Raw genomic sequence first — 21528 nt, 5'->3', positions numbered from 1 at the left:
TAGCACACAAGAGGAACATACAGTGTGAACAATTACGCCAATCCCTTTTATAAGAACACAGCTGAGATAAACATGGAAGCAGGTTATTTACCATCCGTGAGCCTCATTGCCAAATTCTCCCATCTAAATTTTTCATTAAAGGAAATCAAAGAAAGTAAACAAAAAGTAGCCCTTGGGAGGAATCAGCATAATGAAAACAGCTCATCTATCAGAATGGCCTCAGAGACATGTCTAATTTTTTTATAAATTGCATCTTTTGGGGCCAAGCACCTGTGTTCACACACTGGGGCACGCACACACACACACAGTTTCTCTAGGTGTGCCTGGTCACACCAAACCTTGGCTTTGGCGTGAGGGTGAAAAGGGCAAGTCAGGCAGGAGCCACTGACCTTGAGGGCATCTCGGGTGTCATCCAGGCAATAAACTCGGACACTGTACTCTAGAGAGGAGCAGCAGAGCGGCCCGAAGATGGCCAGCTTCAGCCGCTTCGCCGCGGCTTTGGTGGTGGACTGGCCTACGAGCGCGTAGGTGCTGAGGTTCTCCGTGAGGAGGTGGCAGGCCTCCGCGTCCAGCTGAACGTAGCAGGGCGTGGTGAAGTTTTCCTCTCCCACCACCACCACGTCCTGTGGGCGAAGAGGAAACCGGCATGGTTGAGCCCTTGAGGATCCTACTGGCGGCCCTCATGGTGACCGATGGTGGGGGCTGGAGGACGGTTTCTCCTGAGTTTTGGTTATTAATTTTCCTGCTCTTTTTTTTCTTACTCAGGCTTTATTATACCTCGTTTTCCATCCTTTGTCATTATCTCCCTTCCCTTTATACTGCTTATATTTTTTATTTATATGTCATTTCTTTAACATGTTTTGATCTTCTGAGAATCTACATTACCGAAATCTACATAAAATTCTAAAACAAATTCATGAATTATCCTTTTAACTTCAGTGTAGATGTGTTTATTATGTTTATGAAAATTTGATGTTTTATTCTCTAAATTTCTTACTAAAATGAAAAGTACTATTTTATTTCAAAGTGATTATAGCATAGTAGGGGTTTTTTCCTCTTAAAAATCTAAGGGTTTGAAAAGAATTAGGAAAATTAAGGAATTATATGACACCGTTCTTCTATGTTCTTCCAGACTGACTTGCCAATTACTTTCCAAACCAATAAATACATTACTCTTCTTCAATAATTTGGGCTGCTGGACTCCACAGAAAGCAAACTCCATGTCCTTAAGACATTTTTCTCTGTTACTTTTCATGTAGGCTTTTAAACAGTCTGTCCTTTTAGATTTTGAAAATATTTATCAAGAGACAAAATTAAGTGGAATTGATGAATTTTGTGAAAATAGTTACTAACTCAACTAGTTTTTGATTTATCCAAATGATTCAGGCCACAGAAAAAATCATCTGAAAGACTAAACCTAGAATCCATAAACCAAGGGTCACAATTCCACATGCTCCCCAGGGCATCTAGGCAATAGGGATGTTTGAAGCAGGAGGGGCAGAGGCAATAAGGAATGGTGGAGACTGTGGTAAAGCAGAGCACAGGCCTGTCCAAAGAGCTCAGTCTCCATTTGGTTTCAGCCCTTTGCAGCTTTGCAGAAAAGCAGGCCCAGTGAGCATACAGCCTTTAATTTTTCAAGAGAAGCTGGGACTTAAGATTTTTTTATGTGAAACCTTCTTACTTAATGAATTCAAATTAAAAAAAAACTTTTCATGAGGGAGAAATAAAATACATGTGCAGGTACGATTCACCCTCTGCATTAGCTACTTCATCTCCACAGAGGCAGGAACTATATCTGCTTTGCCTCACTGTGTGTCTCGGTGGGCCTGGCTCATGGCGAGGAAATAAATGGTTATGTATCCAAAAAATGAATGCGTGAGTCATCACAAATTGAGTCCCTGGGGCTGGACAAAGATATGAAAGAAGTAGCCCCCTCAGGTGGTTGTTTATTACTTAGGCCTTGCAACATCATCTGAGTTCAAATAAGAGCTGCGTTTTCATAGCATCCATGAAATTGTTTCTCTACCTGAACCTGTACCCAAAGGTGGAGTGAAAACTGAACTGGAAAAGAGGCAGAAGCTCAGCACCTCCAGGTTTATTTCAGCCCCAAAAGGACACCTGGAAAGATGCTGCTTTCTCCAGCAGGGCAAAGACAAGTCCCGAGCATCATTTAACACTGGAATTTGACAGAAAGCCTCTGAGAAGATTGGTCAAGAATAAAGATGCCCCATGTCCCTGTCACAAGTATGAGTGCTTTCATATGGATTGTCCTCTCTTTCTCTCTCTGCTCTTCTCATCTCTTTCTTTTCTTTATTATTATTATTTATGTTATTATTACTCAAATTGTTGTTATTCAAATTTCCCAGACATAGGCAAGGTTTTAGGGTATTAGGCAGAGAACTGTACCAACAATTTGGGGTTAAGACCGAGGCTTTGGAATGTTTTGGGGATAAATCATTTACAGGTTAATGGAATTGGAGTAAGATTTGGTTAAGTCGGGTCTTAACATAAAGTGTATCCGTAGACTTCAATCCTGGACCTGAGGTCCTCTGGCAAGGGGCGGTCTGCTCACGTGGCTAAAGGAGAACATGTCCATAGAAGGCCCTTCCAGTTACTCCCAGGGATGCCCTGCTGCCCTTCTAACTCTAATACTACTTTTTCCTAAAATGTTAGGATCTTGAATATTTATGTATACTTTTTCAAAAATTTCTCTCTTAAAAGAGAAATATAATATGCAATCACAAAATAGATCACATATAGATTGGATACTTGTCTTTATAATGATTACATAAAAATACAGGGGTAGCTTTTAGAATTATTTTTTTAAATTAACATATTCCTGAAATAAGCTTTCCTGAGAATAATCTAAAATGTAATTTTTACTCGGCTATTTTCCATTTAAACAGTAGATATTATTTATTCAAGGGATAACAATGAGAATATACAAACTTTTTAATAGGTGTTAGGTATAAAATCTTCATGGTAAACATAACAAATCCTATTGCACTTTAACTGTAGGTGCTAACTGAAGGGTTCTGGTGTCAAGAACAGGGTTTGCTTAAGGCACTGTCCTTAAGAAGTTATGATGACAAGAGCCACAAAGAGGCAAGATGCTGTATGTAGGTGATCTTCATCTTAGTGGAGGTTAGAAGGCCGTTTCAGTTTCCCCAGTTTAGGTTCTGAGGAACTAGATTCCTAAGGCTTGTTTGCAAGTGCCTAACACTTTCTGACACAGGTGCAATATTTCTCTACTTGCAAATTTAAACTATATATATATATATATATATATATATATAGTTTATATAGTTTATAATTTTTTTTCATTCCCAAGACATATTATGTATTCTCTTGTAAGACTCCTAAGTGCACTTCCCCTATGAGTTAGCCCACGCTTGACCATAATTTTCTGTGTCTATCAGTAAACAGATAATGTATTTAGTCAACTGTCTGTCTCTCTGTCTTTCCCCTTTCTGGCCTATCTCTTTTTCTCCCCTCTTTTTGTACCACCTGCATATTTTCTCATTTTGAGTGTGAGATAAAATTCCATCCATATTTTGCTTTAAAAAAAAAAATCTTCCCATGGTTGCTCTTGCTTATCTGCATGGATTACTCCTGCATTCCCTCTTTATCGCAAGAGAAGCTCACCTCCCACTGGCCCTGCGCTGCCTGGTTCTTGAGCTGTATCTTCCAGTCCTCGGTATTGGGATCTGCACAGTGATGCATAGTGAGGATGATGGGGCGGGTCAGCAGGGCTCCTGGAGGCCCACAGCTCACCACTGGGGTCAGCAGTGTCTGAGTGTCTTCCATGGGCGGCCTAGGAGAGCAGAAAACAGACAGCCTCGGTGACATTTCCATAGTATTTGTATGTATGTACTCTTTGAGATTTAGATCTAAAATTGAAGAACTAGCTTCTTTTTGGAGTTTTCTTTTGGTGGGAGGTTAAGGCAGAACCAAATTAGAAGACACGCTCTTTATTCTAAGACTTTGATCTTGCATGACTGGAGGTCTTTATGATAACAGTGGGTCTGCTAGCACCTTTTTGATCCTCTTCCCTCAGATAAAGGTCTACCTTTGGTGACTTCCCCTGAATTCCTGTACAGGCAATTTCAGGATGGAATGAGAAGAAACAGTCCTTCTTATGAGGTTACATAACCATGTTTTTCTGATCTCACTTGCCATTGGTCTCGCAGGCTTTTATGCACTTTTGTGTTTCTGGGACCTTACTTGAAAAATATTTCAATAAAATCGCTTCAGAATAGGGATACCCTAGAGCTAAACTTCTAAATGACTTTCAGCAATAATTCAGGCTAGTGTAGCAAACTCATTCTTTCAGAAGTTACCGGAGAGAATATAGAATTGTATTTCTATAGCAATTTAAAATGAAATCTCTTTCTTTGTGTACTTTATATTATGAGCAACTGGATGGAAAGAACCTTAAAGATCTAAAATCTTTATTTCACTTTTTTTTTATAAATTGCTGTAAATATTTTCCCTAACAAGGTTGTAATCAACAAACAAATGGATAAAGGAACCCACATTATCAGATGGTATGTGAAGAAGCAAGCGTTCCCAAGGTGTTGAGTGGGTTGCCCTAAGTCACACAACTAACAGTGCTGGTGCTGGGACCAAAACCAATGCCTGCTCAACAAGAGGTCTCAAAACTGCTCTGTCAGATAATGTGATTTAAGAAATCATTGACTCATAGATTTTTAGATCAGGGAAAACCCTTGTGGTCAACAGGTAGCACTCTCTGTCCAAAACAGGAGCCTCTCTACAGTATGCTGACATGTAGTTAGTGCTTTTGACACATCCAGAACTGTAGTCCATTACTACTGAGGATCACTTCATGTATTATCAACTAAATTTACAACACATTCTTATTTAAAATGAACACAATCTTCCTTCCTGACACTTCTCTCTACATATCCCTGACCTACTTCCTCTCCACTTTGGCATGAAAGCGTTTCAAATATTTAAGGATTGTTATTATGTCTCTAAAAAGTCTCCTGTATTTGAGACCAAACATCCTTTCAATACCTCAAGTTTTTTAAACTTCAGCTAGAAAATCATGATTTACAGATCTCTCCCTATATTTTTATGTTCATTTTTATATAGATATCTGTCAGTGTTTCAGTGTCTTCATTAAAGTGGGGCATCTTTAAATAAATGGAATGCTCAAGTACACCGTTCAGGGAGACTACTGTGTGTTTTTTTTTTTTTAATTTGAAATATGTAGTTTTATCAATGCCTTACAAAATTGTTGTCTTAGATTATTCTCAATCAAGTAATTATACATATTATTTAGGAGGCTGGAGTTAGATGGGACGATACAGATAATACGGTTTTAAACATCTCCTTTATCAAATGAGGCAATAAAGCCCCAAGAAGGATGAGTAATTTGTTAAACTAACCACTCTATGCATTTCTAATATGAAAGGCTCTTTGGCTAAATATCTATAGTTATGTGGTTGCACTGATGATGGCTTTTGAACCTATATACAGTAATTTATATTTAGCTATTTAATTTCATCTAAATGGTGTCAGGGAAAATTTCAGGACATCTATTTCTTAATGTTATATCTTTTCTCCAAATATTGGCTGTCTCATCCAGTCTTTTATCCTCCATAAATCTGATATGCCTGCCATTTATGTCCTCATTCCAATCACTGATAAGATTGTAATTCAAGAATAGGGCAAAGACAGTGACCTTTTCAAGGACACCACTTGAAACATCTCCCCAGTCTGACGTCAATACTTTTGAGTTATTTAGTTCAGCCAAATATAAATCCATTAAAATGTACATTGTCTATTTCACATCTTACCATTTCATTCACATGCATATCGCAAGGGACGTATCAAATTCCTTTATAATGGCAATAGCCACTTGAAATGGACTTTTCTCTAGTCTTTGCCTATGATTTATATATTAAATACTACATAATCTAGAAGTTCCCATATATCTATGGCCTCATTTAACACTCAATGAGTGATAGCAGTTGTTACTATTTTTTTTTAATGCTGTTGGAAAACAATTCTCTACGGAGCTCTCATGTTTCTGTATGTTCCTATCTTTTCATGGCAATTGCATGGCATACACCTTGGAAGATGAAGATAGTGCTTACCCCTGTAGCAAATGCCAGACATGTCTACTTCCCATTATAAAAGACTCAGGCTCCCTAAGCCCAGGGGACCTTTCCTGAAATGCAACCACTGAGTAGGTAGATGTTGTTCGACTCTCTTGGCACCACTCTTTCAGAACTGGGCCTCCGGAAACTGGCACAAAAATGGTAATACTCTGGATAGCGCTATTGCTGGGAATAATAAACTGTACTTTGTCTTTGACCAGGGTTCTTGTGCCATCTATCAGCTGGTAGCCAACTTGATAGCTCATGAGCAAGGTTAAATCTTAGAGATTCTCTGTAGTTCTTTGACAATTATCACTATCAGCTCTGAGGACTCAATTAAAATTTAGCATACTTGTCCCTTAATAAAATTTAAGGCTATCATTGTGGATATCATTGCTTCCTCTCTCATTCTAAAATTTTACTAGAATCTCACCAACCTATGGGCTATTTTTCCTCTTCTACTTAGAGAATCAAAATATTTTTTGACTCCTTTTAGTTTTTTAATATCATCTCCATTCTCACTGGATAACATCACAGCTTTATTAAATCTAAAGTTATCAAAGTACTTGGAACTGTACTTGTATTTGGAATATTAAAGTTACTGGCAGCTTGAGAACTCATTACTATCCCCTTTGCCCTCATATTCATTTCCTCTTAACCCAGCTTTTCCTCCTTTCTTCCAGTCTGAAATTCATTCCCTTAAATCATGAGTAAAGTTTTACTTTCACCGTGTCATAGTTACTATTACACTACCTGCCCTGAGCTTTTTAAATTCTAGTTTTCCTACCCGAGGTGGGGGGAAGCAATGATTGCATTTTCCTGGGTACTACGCTTATCTCTTAGTTACAAGTGTACCTTAAACATTAAACTTTTTTAAAAATATATTTTATGTCATTTAATTTTATGTCATGAATTTATTGGAGTGGCATTGGATAATAAAACTATATAGGTTTTAGGTGTACAATTCTACAACACATCATCTGTATATTGCATTGTGTTTACCCCCCACCCCGTGCCCCGCAAAGTCAATTCGCCTTCTATCGCCACTCATCCCCCTATACCCTCCCCTGCCTCCCCCCGCCCCTCCTTTCCTCTGGTAATCACCATGCTGTTGTCTGTGTCTATGGAGCATTAGACTTTTAAGGAAGGAAACTAAAGTGGAAACCATTTCAAGTGGTCCTTGCAATACAATTGGGGATTGGAAACATCTGTCTCTCAGTCTGCTGTTAGCAGCCGGTGGTGCTTGAGGCAGAAGGAGGAGGGGTTCCTTTCATCGCTGAGTTGGAACAGAAGGGAGGAGACTCCCTGCTGGGCCAGGGAGCTGTCAGACCTGCGCTCTCCAAGCACACCCCTGGCATGCAATATTGATGGGTGCCATTCTTGGAGGAGGGATAGTAAGAGGAGGAAGGGGCAGTAGGTGTCAAAAGAATTTATTAACCCAGCGAGGTGCAAGAATGTAATGAATAGGGAAGTGGCGGAGTGAAATTCATAACAGGGAATGAAAAACAAAGAAGAAATAATGATAAAAATCTTTTTTTGTGGTTTCAAGATGAAAGAAGTATTGTTGAAATTGAAAACATTCCCAAACATTTATAGAAGGAGTGACTTAGGGATGGTTAAGATTTACCAAAGGTCAGAGTGTTTAAATTCACAATTTCTTTATTTATATAAAGAGATGGTATTAAAATCCATAAAATAAAATAGTAGAATATAAGTATAAATAAACCTGATTCAGACAAATAAGCCTGTGTTTGCAGACAAGGGTCTGACTCTTTTATATTATGTGTTATCCAAGCTCTTTAAGCAAACATTGTGTAAATATTAATTGCAGATGATATGGAAATTAATGCAAAGCAAAAATTAGCTGCAGAAGCAGCAATTAAGTAGAAATTCAGTAATGAACATCGATTAATATTTTAAAACCTTTTTTAAGTCCAACAAAAATAATATCATAGTAAATGCCGGATGGTTTCTGAGGCCTCTAGAACAAAGCTCTCAGATAGGAGTTTTCATTTCCTGTCTGATTTTCTCATCCTTTCCTTGCTATTATTAGTGAGGAGAGCGTCTTCTACACAGAAGTTCATAATTTACAAAACTTTCACAAAAGCAATTGCATTTGCTGCTCACAGCACACCTGTAAGGTAGTTAGGATAAGTGTTTATGTTACCTCTTTTCCAGAGGAGGAAACTGTAACCTGGAGATATTAACACACTTGCCTAAGGCCGCTTAGCTAGTCAGAGGCCAAGCCAGAATTCAAATACAGTCTTTTGGTTTCTTTCACATAATGGTGTATTTTGTGTTGCTTCTCTGGGTTTAGGGCCTTGTGAAATTTTTTGTCTGTTTCCTTAGTGAAAAGAAGCTGTCTCCATCCACCTTTGTGTGGAGCCGAGATGCCGTTTATTAATACGCAGGTCTTTGGTCCCTAAAGAAGGCGATCCTGCCGTAGGCTCGCTGCCTTTTAAAGCACATGGTTTTACCTATAACTGGCAACTTGAAATATTACTTAAATTCTAGGTATTGGACAAGGAATATCTTATTAATTTGCTATTAAAAGCTCAACTGAGAAAAAAAAAACAACCCAACACTAAAAACAACGGAAGCTGTTCTAAAGGTGTGCCACCATTTCCCTGGGCAGGCCAAAATCTACCCCAGATTAAGTATTGTGCCCTGGATTCAATTACTGAATCCTTGTGTAATTATTTTACTTAATTTATACCTGGACCTTATACCATCTACTTACTTTGAGGGACACTAACAGAGGCAGCCCTGTGAAACACATTGCTGTTTCTAATTTAAGGATGTTGTTCATTGTAATAACAAAATGTCTTCTTTAGAGGAACCACAGAGAAATCATGGAGCTTCTTCCAGGAATATTTTTTCTTCATGGATGCACGGATCTTATAGCTTACAAGCTCCAAAATAATAAATGCATGACCTATTATCAGAAAATAGGCTGTGAATTACAGCAAGTGTTTTATAGTTTAACTGCTTACCTACCTTTAGCTTATCTTATCTTTTCTAATCTTATTTTTCCCATTTTTAAAAATCCACCTACTTAAATTTTTACTCTCCTATTGAAAAGGCTGCATTTTCACAAGTCACCTTGAATTATTTCTTTAAATATTATTTCAATATATAAACATTGCAGAGAACAGTAAGAGAGTAGGATTTAAATATACCTGGACTCCTCTTCCTCCCCCCTATTCATTTAGTCTCTTTATAGCTGTTCCTTCCAAGGAGAAATTTAGGGTGCTAATTAAAAGGAAAATACCCTGAGTTGCACTGAGAAATAATAATGTCAACTACTGTTTACAAAGTTCCAAACAACATGTTCAAATAAATGAAAACTACCTACTATATAATTACCTACATTAAAGATTCCAGGCCCACTATCCTAAAACATTATTATTTATATTCTGTAAATTTATATGATAGTTTTAATTGCCTCACTACTAACTCACACTTTACACTCTTCCTACTGGGAATTCATCCTTAAAAAAAATACCCAAAGGCCATAAATGTTCTGCAGTTGACAAATTTAATAATTTTTAAATTATTCTTCTTCTCCTACATTTTAATTTTAATAACACCTCTGCAAACCACTTCCCCCATCTTGAAACTCTCTTTATCTTTGATTCTTTTTGTCTTATGACACTTAGAAACAGTCATTCTTTCATTTCAAATATTTCAGGGGCTCTGATATGTTAAGCATCATTCAGGATACAAATTTTTTATCTGCCTTATCCTTTCACGTTCTGTTTAGTTTCTCTCATCACAACCAAACCCTAAGTAGGAATATTGCCCAAAGTTTGCTCCCCAGTTCTCTTCTTTCTCCTTCTGCACTTTTTCCCTGGGAGGGGCCACTCACTGGTGTCTTCCCAGCCGCATCTCTAGCACGAGTCCCTGATCCCCACTTGCACACATTGTGCCCCCTTAACTCAGAATACCCTTTCCCCTCTTGAACCAGTTGCTGCTTCTGACCTCTTTCATTCTCACGGTGCCCAAGGCTTGACACCTAAGTGTACAGTCCATGTGTTTGGCATCGTTTCCCAACAGTTGTGAAATACTTTTTCTTCTGAAGTATCATTCACTTTCCATCCTCCAGACGCGAGCCTGGTTCTGTGCCCACTCCCCTCGCACCTAGATTATTGCCACAGCCCAGGTAGGCACCCAGACTTCGGGGGAGTCTTTCTGTTCCCTCCACCAGTTCACCCTGCCCATCATCACCAAAGCAATCTTTAGACGGCACTGCTATTCCTCTATTACTTGGCTGCTGAAAAACTTTCTAGCTCCCCCCACCCCATAGTTTATAAAAATGTTCTATTTATCTTTATATTTAGAATGTCTAAATTGGTTTTTCGACCTTTTAAGAAAATTGCTAGACAAGTGCAGAGAACAGAGAAAGGGAAAATTAATGTTCATATCTTCCATTCAAATTGTTTTTCAATAAGAAGTGACAATAGATGAAATTTCAGTCTGAGTGAGGCTCATTTTTTTAAAATTCTACTAGAAATAAGACAAAAAGACCCATGTGCGTGTCATTAATCGTGGAAATCATGCCCACAGGGGTGCAAAGGAGGTTTTGCAGCTTTTTCAGAGGTCTGTGGAGCAGGGGAGGTAGAAATCGTGGGCACAGCCTTGCAGCTCTGCTCCCATTTGGTCAGAGACAAGCTTGTGCCATCGCTGCAGCTCATTTCAGCTGCTCATCTGCCATTCAGTGCTTTCTCTCAGAGCATATTCAGTAATGACAAGGCTCCTCTTGTCACATTCACTATGCCACATGTAATTAAGTTCACGCCTCCCTTTAGAAGGTTCACATCAGCAGATGACCAGCTGGATCCTGTCCAGCTGGAAAAACACCCAGTTCTGGATGCAATAAAGGGAATCAGAGAGAAGGAAAATGGAGAAAAATAATCAGAATTTTCTCATAAATGCTTTGAAGAAACATTCATATCTCCTGATGTCCTCACAGGGTCTTCTCTGTAAGCTCTCTCTCACATTGTGTGGGGATAGAGGGGTCTTTAGTGAGCAACAGGAAGACAATGTCTTCCAGAATGCCCTAGAATAAGAAGGCTGAGGTTTGCCTTGTGCACGGGTGGGACGGAGGACAGACTGCCTGTAAGATCGAGCAGAAGAGCTTTGCAGGGAGATAACCTGGGCGTGGCTTCTGCTTTCCCTTGGCCTTTTAACTGTGGAGCCGTGACTATGCAACTGCATTTCCCTGAACTTAGTTTTTGCATCTTTAAAGTGGAGTTCATCATAAGTTGCAGAGTAGTAGGGAGGAATAAATGAAATTAAAAGTATGCTGAAATAATGGTCGCTATGCTTTGTATTATGACTGTATCCTAAAACACATCCTTGTCACTGTGATTTTACAAGAGAAAACCCATTTGGTTCACAACAGAAAAGCAGCAAAGAGAGGGACTTTCTCATTCATTTGAGACAGTTATCTTTTTGTGTTTCTTCCTGTTTCATGGGCTGTTCTGCCTCCGTTCTTTTGAGATCTGGAGGTTTCTCTAGCTTCATTTTGATAAACAGAATTTGTGTGAGGCACACCAAATTCAACAGAATGTTGTCCTCTGCACTTCACTTCAGGTGGTAGGCATGGCAAGGAGGGGTTTTGTTTCCTTTTCTTTAGAGTCAAAGGCAGAGAAACCTAAAAGCAGAAGTGTCCTGCTTTATCAATTTTCTGTTTGCTCTTTCTTTCATCCAAAGCGTACAATTATCCTGGTCAGATGCCGACTAAACTATGGGAAGGAAAACCGTGGGCGGCAGGTGACCGCACACATCTTTCGGCCTGGCCCTGCAGCAGCCCCTTCTGGCTTGATCTTCAGCTAAAGATAATGCTGATCAGATGGAAAATAAGAGACCATGGACACCTCGCTGCTTCTTAGCATAAAGCAACAGCCAATACTCATTTCTGTTTAAACAAAATACCCATGTTGGCCTGGCCTTGAGAGATGGAAGTACTTAGTGCTAACCTTGACTCTGGACAAGAGAAAGAAGAAAACAAAATACAAAGGAATCTTGGGGCTTGCTAATCTTCATTTCTGCTGTTGCAAAACAAGGGCTCTGTGGGCCCCTGACTGTTACTTTGCACTGAGAATGAAAAAATGAATATTTGATGTGAGTAAATACAAGCCTTTTAGTGATCTTCTTGTGCTCAAATTTAAGGTATGAATAATGCTCAAGGAAATTTATTATTTCCTCAGACAGGCTAGTGTTAATGTAGGGAAAGCAGACCACCTGAGGAAAAATGTCCTGGGTCCTACAGATTATAAATATCAATATCTCCACCTGCAAGCATGATAAAAGAGCTTTTTTGGCTACCGAAGAAGACCAAAATGGATGTTTTTCGGAGGTTGAGAGAGGGGAAGAGAAAAGGTATAATATGTTATAACGGTAACCTAATTCTGCATTTGTCACTGATGCTTTGTATTCAGAGCTCAGGACTGAAGAGCTAATGCCTTTCCCCTTGGGAAAAACAGCACAAATTACATGTAAGGATCGTTATTTCAACAGCATCTTTTATTTTAAGATCTATGTACTTCAGAAACATTAATCAGTCAGGTCTTTAAAGCACGATTTAACACGTGAACCTTTTGTGGGTACTAAGCAAGAAATACCATATATAATTTGTTAGAGGCCAGATGAAAATTGAATTTAGGACTTCTAAACTCCTCTTGCTATTTTCACTTAAAATAACTTCATCTTTATAATGATGACACATTTGAAACAAAATGTTTTGATTCAGTCTAGATTTAATCAACCCTAGCTCCATCTAGAAAGGCTCAGCATGGAATTTATAGTTGTTAAACATAAGAAGACAGTTGATAACACTTAAGTTAGGAAGAGTCACAAAAAAGAAGAATCTGCAGGTGAGAATAAAGCGCTAGGCTGAGGTAGGGGTGACCGGTCAGGGGTTAGGGCTTGTCTAAGTCTTGTGACATTTAATTGTATATTGGGGAAAGGTTGGATTCTTGAGCGAGGCCACATGAAGCTGATGTCTCTGTGTCTACCCACATATCTCTCTGGGTCACATTCTATGGGTCACATCTCTGTGTCTCTCTGGACAATCTATGGATTATATTTGGAGCCATTTTTTTTCCGCTAACATGGCCTGAGATCCACTTGGCAAGAGATCCCTGTTTTTCTGCCCATGCTCCATAGTCAAGATCTGCAAAAGTGTCTGCGGCCTCAAAGATAAAGAAAAGTAAAAAATTGACCCTTTACAGAGCTAGGGATACAAGGGTATGCTAGAAACAAGGCATTCAAGACAAAAATATGTTGGGTTTATTGTTTCTATTGTACAATTTCCTTTTAAGTGAGACGTTGATAAAGTCAGTGTGCCAGAAAAGCATATTTACCTCATAGTTTCTTTCCTGTGTACAGTCACATACATTTCGTAGACTCTCCCTTGGGGAATGGCCCCAGCGGGAATCAGCAAGCTCACTCCTGAAGAGCAAAAGAGAAAAGAAGTCATATAAGACTTATGAATTAAAAGGAAACTTGAAGCAAGTGAAAGGGAATGAGAGTTTGTGGCCATGTAGCTATCTGTAAGCCTACTTTTTCTCTAAAGACGTGTAAATATTCATGGCTGCCCTGCTTTTCCTCCTTATTGGCCTTATTTGTTACCACAACTCTCTCTGAACTGTTTGGGAATTTAAATAATGACGTAATTTTTAAAACTCTCATTTTATTTAAGGAATAGATAGATGGTTCCACTGTTGTTTTCCTTGTAAAAGGAAGGGAAGACCAGCAACTGCTCTTAAAATGTCAAACAGCTGTAATGATGATTGTTTCTAATTTAAAAAAATACCCACAATATTCAAAGTCAGAGAAATACTAACGCCAACAATATCAAAAAGCATTTATTTCTGAAATATCTGGTTAGCATCAGTATCTTTCTGTAACAAGAAAAATAACTGACAAAGAACTCCTTTCACCATCAGTAACTCCAGAAAGTGAACAGTACCTGCTAGTAGTAGTCACAGCCCTTCAAGCAGGTTTTTACTTAGCTGATGGTTAGTGCCATTCTGTAGGGCTACTGGGCTGCCCTCTGTTCTCGTTAATTGTGCCTATAGCAGTGGTTTGCAACTTGAGCTTGTCTCAGAGGCATGTGGAGGACTCGCTAAAACATGGATTACTGGATCCTGCCCCCAGAGTTTCTGATTTTATAGTTCTAACCAAACTACGCATTTGCGTAGCTCTAACAAGTTGTCAGGTGATGCCAATGATCGTGGTCTGCGGAACACACTGTAAGAACCTCTGGTCCGCACCATTGCAGTGTCCCCTCAGGGGATATCTGGGGTGGCTGGCAGCCTGAAGATGCTTGGATTCATGATTTCATGATTTTATCCTAATAAATGCGGCTTATTTCAACTCAATACAAATGTACAGAGCACCATTGTGAGTGCGGTGTTTGACGCTGTTGTGAATGCCAAGAAGTAAAAGATAGGGTTCTTAAAATAGCTTACAATTTAATTAGCAAGGAAACTGTATATGCCCGATGAATACAGGGAAATAAGAAAACTTGCCTGATTAGGTTGAAAAGTCTCGAGAATAAAGAATGGAGAATTAGGAAGAGTCGTTACTCAAAGACTTGTATAACTGGTTGAAAATGTTGAGACGTGGTTTCCTTGAGAGGGTAAGTAACATGAGAGCTGTGGAGCTGTGGGAAGTGCAATGGCACACTCGTGTAGTGAATGGCTATTGAGGCACAGAGTGGAGGCAGGTAGACCGCACATGATGCTACCACGCCTCGGTATTCTTTTTCCAATGGTAACAATAAAATGTACCTTTGTGTTTATTATGGGGATGAAGTAAAATTATGGATGTAAAGTAACAAGAATAAGCCCTGTCACATTTTAGGTAACTACTGTTACTCTATTAAATAAAATATGGTATGTATCAACATTGCCTAGAACACAGAAAATATTTAATACATGCTAGTTCTCTCCTTTCCACTTAAGAAGGCTTTATAATAATTAATCTATGAAAAAATGACAGGCGTAGAAATGGAAAAGAAAGGTAGAATTCAGTGAATATGATTAAAAAAACTGTCTTCAGAATAATACAGTGTTTAAACAAGGAAGAATAGAACATAGTTTGACCCATTCATTTGATAGACTATTAAAAATAAATTAAAAATCATGATTTTTAAAGCACATGCAAGAGCATGAGAATTAATGAGGAAAAGATGAAAAAGCATTTTAAATAATGTATGATCCCAACTATGTAAAATGTATGAAAATAATATTCTATTAAATATTTCAATTTATTAAAATGTACTTTTAAAGATATTGGGTGAACAATTGCCAAGGCATTGAAATGAGGGACTGAATAGAGGAAGAATCAAAGACAAGTTCATATTTGGACCTGAAGACCAAACAGTTCCGTATATTGGCTGTATGGCTGTTGACACAATATATTCTTTTCTTATGTTACATGAAGACTTTAGGTCAACCAAATTGTTTTTTATTGTTGTATTCGCAAAACACCCAGTCTTGTTCAAAAGAGCTAACTAAGGTGGTTGTTTCACAGAGCAATCAATTAACCTTCTCAGAGTTCCAAATCCATTACTACTACTGATTAATAAATACCAAAATTTAATAAACACTATCAATCACTGACTTAAATTCACCATTTAAGACTTTCATGAGGCTTATTCTATGGCAGGAGATCACTAAATAATAAAATAAAAACTAAAAAACACTACAAAATGACACATGATGAAACTGTGATTCTACAGAGCTATATCAGAAACAGGAGTGAGCATCCTATAAAACCTTGAGGCTAAAGACTCTAAAAAAAGAGTTAATAAATAAAGATTTGATGTCTATTATTATGTCCTCTGGTCATCTAAAAATTAGTATTCTGAAGTACTGCTTCCTATAGTGAATTGGAACTGAACCAACTGATATATTTTCTAATTAATTTGTCCTTTTAAAGTGTGATGACAACAATGAGAGTTTCTGGCTTGATGTGCCTTCTGAAGCTCTGTTAAAAAGGAGGTCAAAGACAGTTCTAAATTACACTTTGGCAGAAAGCTGTGTGTATAATATTTATAGAGGAAGTGTTTTTCAGAATTGGTTGGGGGAAGATGAATGGTTTTGCCGATTTTGTCTAAAGTAATGTAGATTTACATTGAAAGTAGATCTGGGTTTGATAGGCTACATTTAACTTTTCAGGCCTCATGAAAGTAAACAAAAAAAGATTTTGGTACAAATATATGTTTTAAAGCCCTATCTTTGTGATTTAAATGTTTCGGAATTACCTGAATTGGGAACAATAAGATGGCCCCCGAGAGAGTTGAAGGTGCCAAACGCAGTACAGGATGGATCAGTCTGCCTTGCCAGACTCTGACTCTTCAGGTTGAGGGCTTCGTTCTCCAGCAAGGACTGAGTCATCTGAGGGGACAGCTTAGATGCAAACTCAGAGAGGTCATCTTGCGGGGTGACAGCACCGGAGGTGTTGTACACTTTGATTTTCAGGTTAGGCAGTGGATCCAGAATTGGAGAGTTGGTCATGGGGATTTTATCCGAGACATCATGCAACGCATAGACAGGCCCCCTGTACATGGCTGCTGCTGATGTGAGGTCTGGAGGCACTGCCAGGATATCTGAGTCAGAAAGAGAAAAGAAGCCTACTCGAATTCTTCACTGAGTCAACTTACATGAGTCTATCTCCCCCTGACGCTTTCTGAGTCAAATGCAAAGAAACTCAGCAAATATTAGAGACATATGGATACTACGGTTTTGTTGAAAATAGGGCAGTTAGATGACTAAGATGCATTCTATTATTGGCTACAGATAAATAGACAGGTTCTCTATTCTGCCTTGAAGTCTACTCAGTGCTCTGAAATATTTAGTTATTTCAACAGGTGAGACTCCTAGACAGTGATCCCCATTAGGTGACTATAGGTAACAGTTTCTCTTGCCTATCTGGATTTTGGGTCATCTATAGACCACTGTATTCACAGCAATACAAGATGTCTTGTCAAAAGAGAGGGGAAAAAAGGAGATTCAAGAATCAGTCAACACCAGTCCGTGTACTCTTTTCAAATAAAAGTTAAAAAGTATGACAGAGGAAACTGTTGGAGAAAAAAAAATCATGCACCTTGTCAACTCTAACTTGTTATGTGAATGAAGTTAATAGTCATTTACAAAACAAGGCGAAATCCCTGTCTTCATGGAGCTTATGGTCTAGCTAAACAGGATAATTTCCCTGATGTCGAAGCTAAGCGGAGAGGTTACTTAATGGCATAAGTCGCAGGTGTGAAGTGTAGTATCAGCTGACCTTGTCTTGCTGCCTTGATGTTCACAGGCTGAAAGCCTCCATTGAGTGCCGAAGAGTCGATAATATCAGACTCAAAGTCGCGATGATTCTTCCGATACACAAATAGGGCCACAACTACAGAGATGGCCAGGCAAACAATCACAGCTATCACGATGCCAACATACAGAGCAATGTCATCTGAATCAGGAGCAGCTACACGGGAGAAGGAAACATTGGACCCACTGGTTAGAGAAATTTCCCATAGTAGACATACGTATTTCTATAATTTTTTTTCAGACATTTATTACCTTTTTTATAGGTTAATTTTAAATCTATTTCACAAGCTATATAAAACAACTGTGGCCTTTTAGTAGAAAATTATCCCTGATTTCTTTTCCTTTCTCACTCTGCATCTATCTACCCACTCATCTACCTTAAGTTGGGCAGTATAAAAGATGATTTATTATAAGTCATCAAAAGAACTGGAGCTAAAGCCATCCTGACTCACAGGAGAGAAAAATTTATTACAACTTTCAGGTGGAAAGTTTGGAAGGTGGCTTTGAATTCACTGATAGTTCTTTAAAAAGATAAACATAAACACTCTGCTAGAACTATCTGGCATGTTCTCTGAATCTGTATATTATCAAACTGGAATATTTTCCTAGTACACTTCCAAGTCATAAAATTACTTTCCATAGTAGTCTTCTCACTTTCCCCTAAATCAGTGAATGTGGGTGAGTGGGAATGGTGTAGCTAAGCAAAGCAAATATGAGGAGCAAACATGTTGGATCTGAAAGGTGTGCTTTCAGAAGTCACGGATCTGAGGAACAGAGGTTAACAGTGGTAACTTCAGGCTTTTATATAGACTCAGTATTACCTGTGAGAACTCTAAGATTCTTTCTCATGGTCTCTTGTCAAAGATTTACATTTGAGCTACTCATTAGTGTAGTAAAATGCAACTCTACCACGTACTGAGTAAGATAAAGGCCTGGTTCAGTGATCAGAAAGGTCAGACTACTCCTGAAGGCATGTAGGCATTTGACCAACACAGTGTGTGGTCAGATGGCGGGGTCTATTTTCTGGGTAAAGAGAGAACAAAATTTCTGTAAATGCTGCATGTTGCCCTGGGGGCATAGAACATGCTTGGACCAACTGGAAAAGGTGCTAGAAGTTGACAAATAAAGCAAAACAAACAAACAAAAAAGTAAATCTTTCCTGAATCCCACTGACATCTTTAAGTCTCTATTTTTAGTTTTCTTTGACCCACAAAAATTTTCAGCAAAGTTAATTGAAGCTTTTTGGCTTACTGTAAAAAAGGTGATTAAGTAGGTATTTCAGGTGGTCAACAATAGCTTTCTTATGGTCAATTTTGGCCATACATGCATTTTGGCAGGGAAAATTTTCAATTTTATAGGTCCTGTGACCTTATAACAGTTGAGGAACTATGACTCTATCCTAAGACTCACAGCCACAAGGTTCATATGGTGAAGTGACTCTTTTAAATTGTCAGTGGCTATACTCTCACGTCATGGTTTCTTTGACGCATTGACAGTATAGAGAAACTCTCTGTTGGAAATCATTATGTCTTTTTTAGAATTCTGTGTTTAAATGTCCTGTAAGTGAAAGGATTATTTTTTTCTTCTGAACCATTGTCTTTTCCAAAGTCTTCAGAATAGCTGCTTTCCTAGCAATCAAGTCAATATTCACAGATACTTTCAGAGGCCCCGTGACCTCCCAAACACTCTTGGTGGTGTGAGCACTGCTTTCATTCGAAGTGTTGATGTTGCTGTGTTGCGGGGTTCTATCTGCGGCCCTGCAGCAGCACTCTGACTCTGGTCAGAATGTTATATCACTATCCTGAATGTTTTATTTTACCGGGCTATAATTACTTACGCAGGATTCATGATTTCTAACTCAATTGATCTGCGTTTTCTCAACCTTTTATTTTTTAGCATTTGAATCCTGGCTTTTATTCATTCATATCAGCGTATTTTAGGATATGTTTTGTCAGCTACTGGGACTCCAGCTTTGAATGATGGGCTGATAGATTTTAAAGCTGGTAGAGGCTTGAAATGACCCTTTTTTCTCTTCAGCAGTGAAAATCTAATTTGTTTTTCATGTTAAAATATATTAGGTGCCTATTTCCTGTGTGCACATCTGTGATCTAAAGAAAGGTAAACTTGAACCAGGGGCAATATCGTTAAAAGATTATTCAGCAACATAAAAAAACCAAACATCAAACTTACAAGAAAATCCATATTCATTCTGGGTTCTCTGTTCAGTTGAAATAGGATAAATGAAACCTTGAAAAGAAACAAAAAAATGAAGCAAAAATAGGAACAAAATCAAATTAATGAGGGAAACAAAATAAGAAGCATGAAAAATGTTTAATTAAAAGAAAAGGAAAAGGATTCTGTGGTCCTTTAAAATTCTGGTTCAGTACAGAATTATGATTTTGCATCTTCTGTCTGCTCTGGAGTCTCAGTAAGAATTAATAACTAGGCAGATTGAATTTCAGAGCAAAAACTGGTCTCGAGTCACTAACTTTGGAGTGCTTAAAGTCTTTCTTTTATTGAGCATAAACTCTAATGGATCTAATTTATTTCAGACATCATGGGTCATTAGCATAAGGAAAATCTTTTTTCCTTATCCCTGCCATATGCTTTAATTCCCACGACATATTCAGTAAGGCTCTAAACAGTTTTTTTTTCTTTTTTATTAAATCATAACAGCTTGCTCTTGGCCTAATAGAACTAAAAGGGACCTATCGTCATTGGTCAAAGGTTAAAACCCCATTTACTGAGCTGAGCCACGACCACCCTTCTCTGCTCCACTTCAGATTCACTTTTTGGATTTTTTGTTGTTTCCCGCTCCCTTTGCTTAATGGGAATCCAATAGGTTTTGCCTGGGGACTGGGCAGTTTGTCAATGCAGTGGAATGGGATGCTTTTTGTTTGAAATCATTCAGAAATCAATAGGGTCCAGAGGTTTTAATGTTATTTATTTTAGAGCTTCAGAGGAATGGTGTACATTGAGCGAAATAAAAACCCCATCTCAATAGTAAATGAAGGAAAAATTAGCAATTTTAGCAATTTTATTTTTCTTTCTTTTTAGTATATTCCAAGGTATGAAATGGAAAATAAGAGTAGCAATAATGATTAATAACATGTCAATGTGAAATAGATTAGGAGAAAAAATTTAAAAATGTGAAATGCAAAACTTTGAAATAAAAAAAAAATCTATGAAAAATTTTAAAGTACAACTTAAAACTGGCACAGTTTCCTAATATTTAATAATATGCTGCCACATGAGTTAATCAAATGAAGGTGAATAAGAAGCATGTGAATTATACTTTCCTAGTGATACCCAAGAGCAAAAATGTAGAGAATCTATAAGAATCGCAATTAATTGGTTTAAAATTAAATGTGTGTAATGCTTTAATTCTAAAGGTAAATCTAAATCGTGCCTCAGGTCGACTTTTTTGTAGTTTGCAGAACAGTCTGTTCGTACAAGCTATTTACCTATTTGGGGGAACTAATTCTAGAGAAACATGCAGTGCTACCTTAATGAAAGAGAGGTTTGCTGCAGCACAGGCAGGTTTGCTCTGAATTAATATTTAATGCTTTATTTTAGAGCAATGATTGCAGCCTCCGACCCAGTTTTATAAATATTATATTCCTTATTCCAGGTGTCTGAGTCCATGTATTAGGTTTGATTTTCATTTTAAACACTTCTGTCTGGTAATAACCTTTTTCCATTTGTATTCTGTGAACTCAATAACAGAACACCTGGGACATACACGGGCACGAGGGAAAAGGTTATTCCTTTTTGAAACCCAAAGACTTAAGACAATACAAGATCACTGACTGCTAGGAGAGGAGACCAGATCACAGATGTTGTCATTTTGGTAGGGTTGCTGCTAAAGAAGGATGCCAAAAGACTTGTTTTTGGCAGGCGAGAAGGCCTGGAAATCAGTGTAAAATAGGGTACTTGGCGACGCCCTGATGTTCGCCATGGAAAGTCTGATAAGAATGAGTGAGTGCCTGCTGGAGTGAGCAGAAGAGCTGGAGCTTCTAAAGGGAAAAGCCCGTCTCTAGAGAGACAGAGCATGGGCTGAAATTTCTCCC

The 21528-nt window shown here is 38.2% G+C and overlaps 1 protein-coding gene across 1 annotated transcript in view; it reads right to left on the bottom strand.

Moving 5' to 3' along the window:
- Positions 1-21528, bottom strand: part of UNC5C (unc-5 netrin receptor C) — a 352798-nt gene that overhangs the window by 24939 nt on the left and 306331 nt on the right. The window contains exons 8-12 of the mRNA XM_054591714.1: positions 17424-17615; positions 16402-16746; positions 13493-13580; positions 3646-3814; positions 390-623 (exon numbers count right to left, since the gene is read on the bottom strand). Coding sequence (XP_054447689.1) covers positions 390-623; positions 3646-3814; positions 13493-13580; positions 16402-16746; positions 17424-17615 — 1028 coding nt within the window. The remainder of the gene's footprint in view (positions 1-389; positions 624-3645; positions 3815-13492; positions 13581-16401; positions 16747-17423; positions 17616-21528) is intronic.

This window comes from Pteronotus mesoamericanus, unplaced genomic scaffold, assembly GCF_021234165.1.
Source record: "Pteronotus mesoamericanus isolate MK-2021 breed Mesoamerican mustached bat unplaced genomic scaffold, CSHL_Meso_final scaffold_232, whole genome shotgun sequence".
Classification (NCBI taxonomy): Eukaryota; Metazoa; Chordata; class Mammalia; order Chiroptera; family Mormoopidae; genus Pteronotus; species Pteronotus mesoamericanus.
The sequence above is the reverse complement of the archived record's forward strand: the minus strand, read 5'-3'. Positions and strand labels throughout refer to the sequence as shown.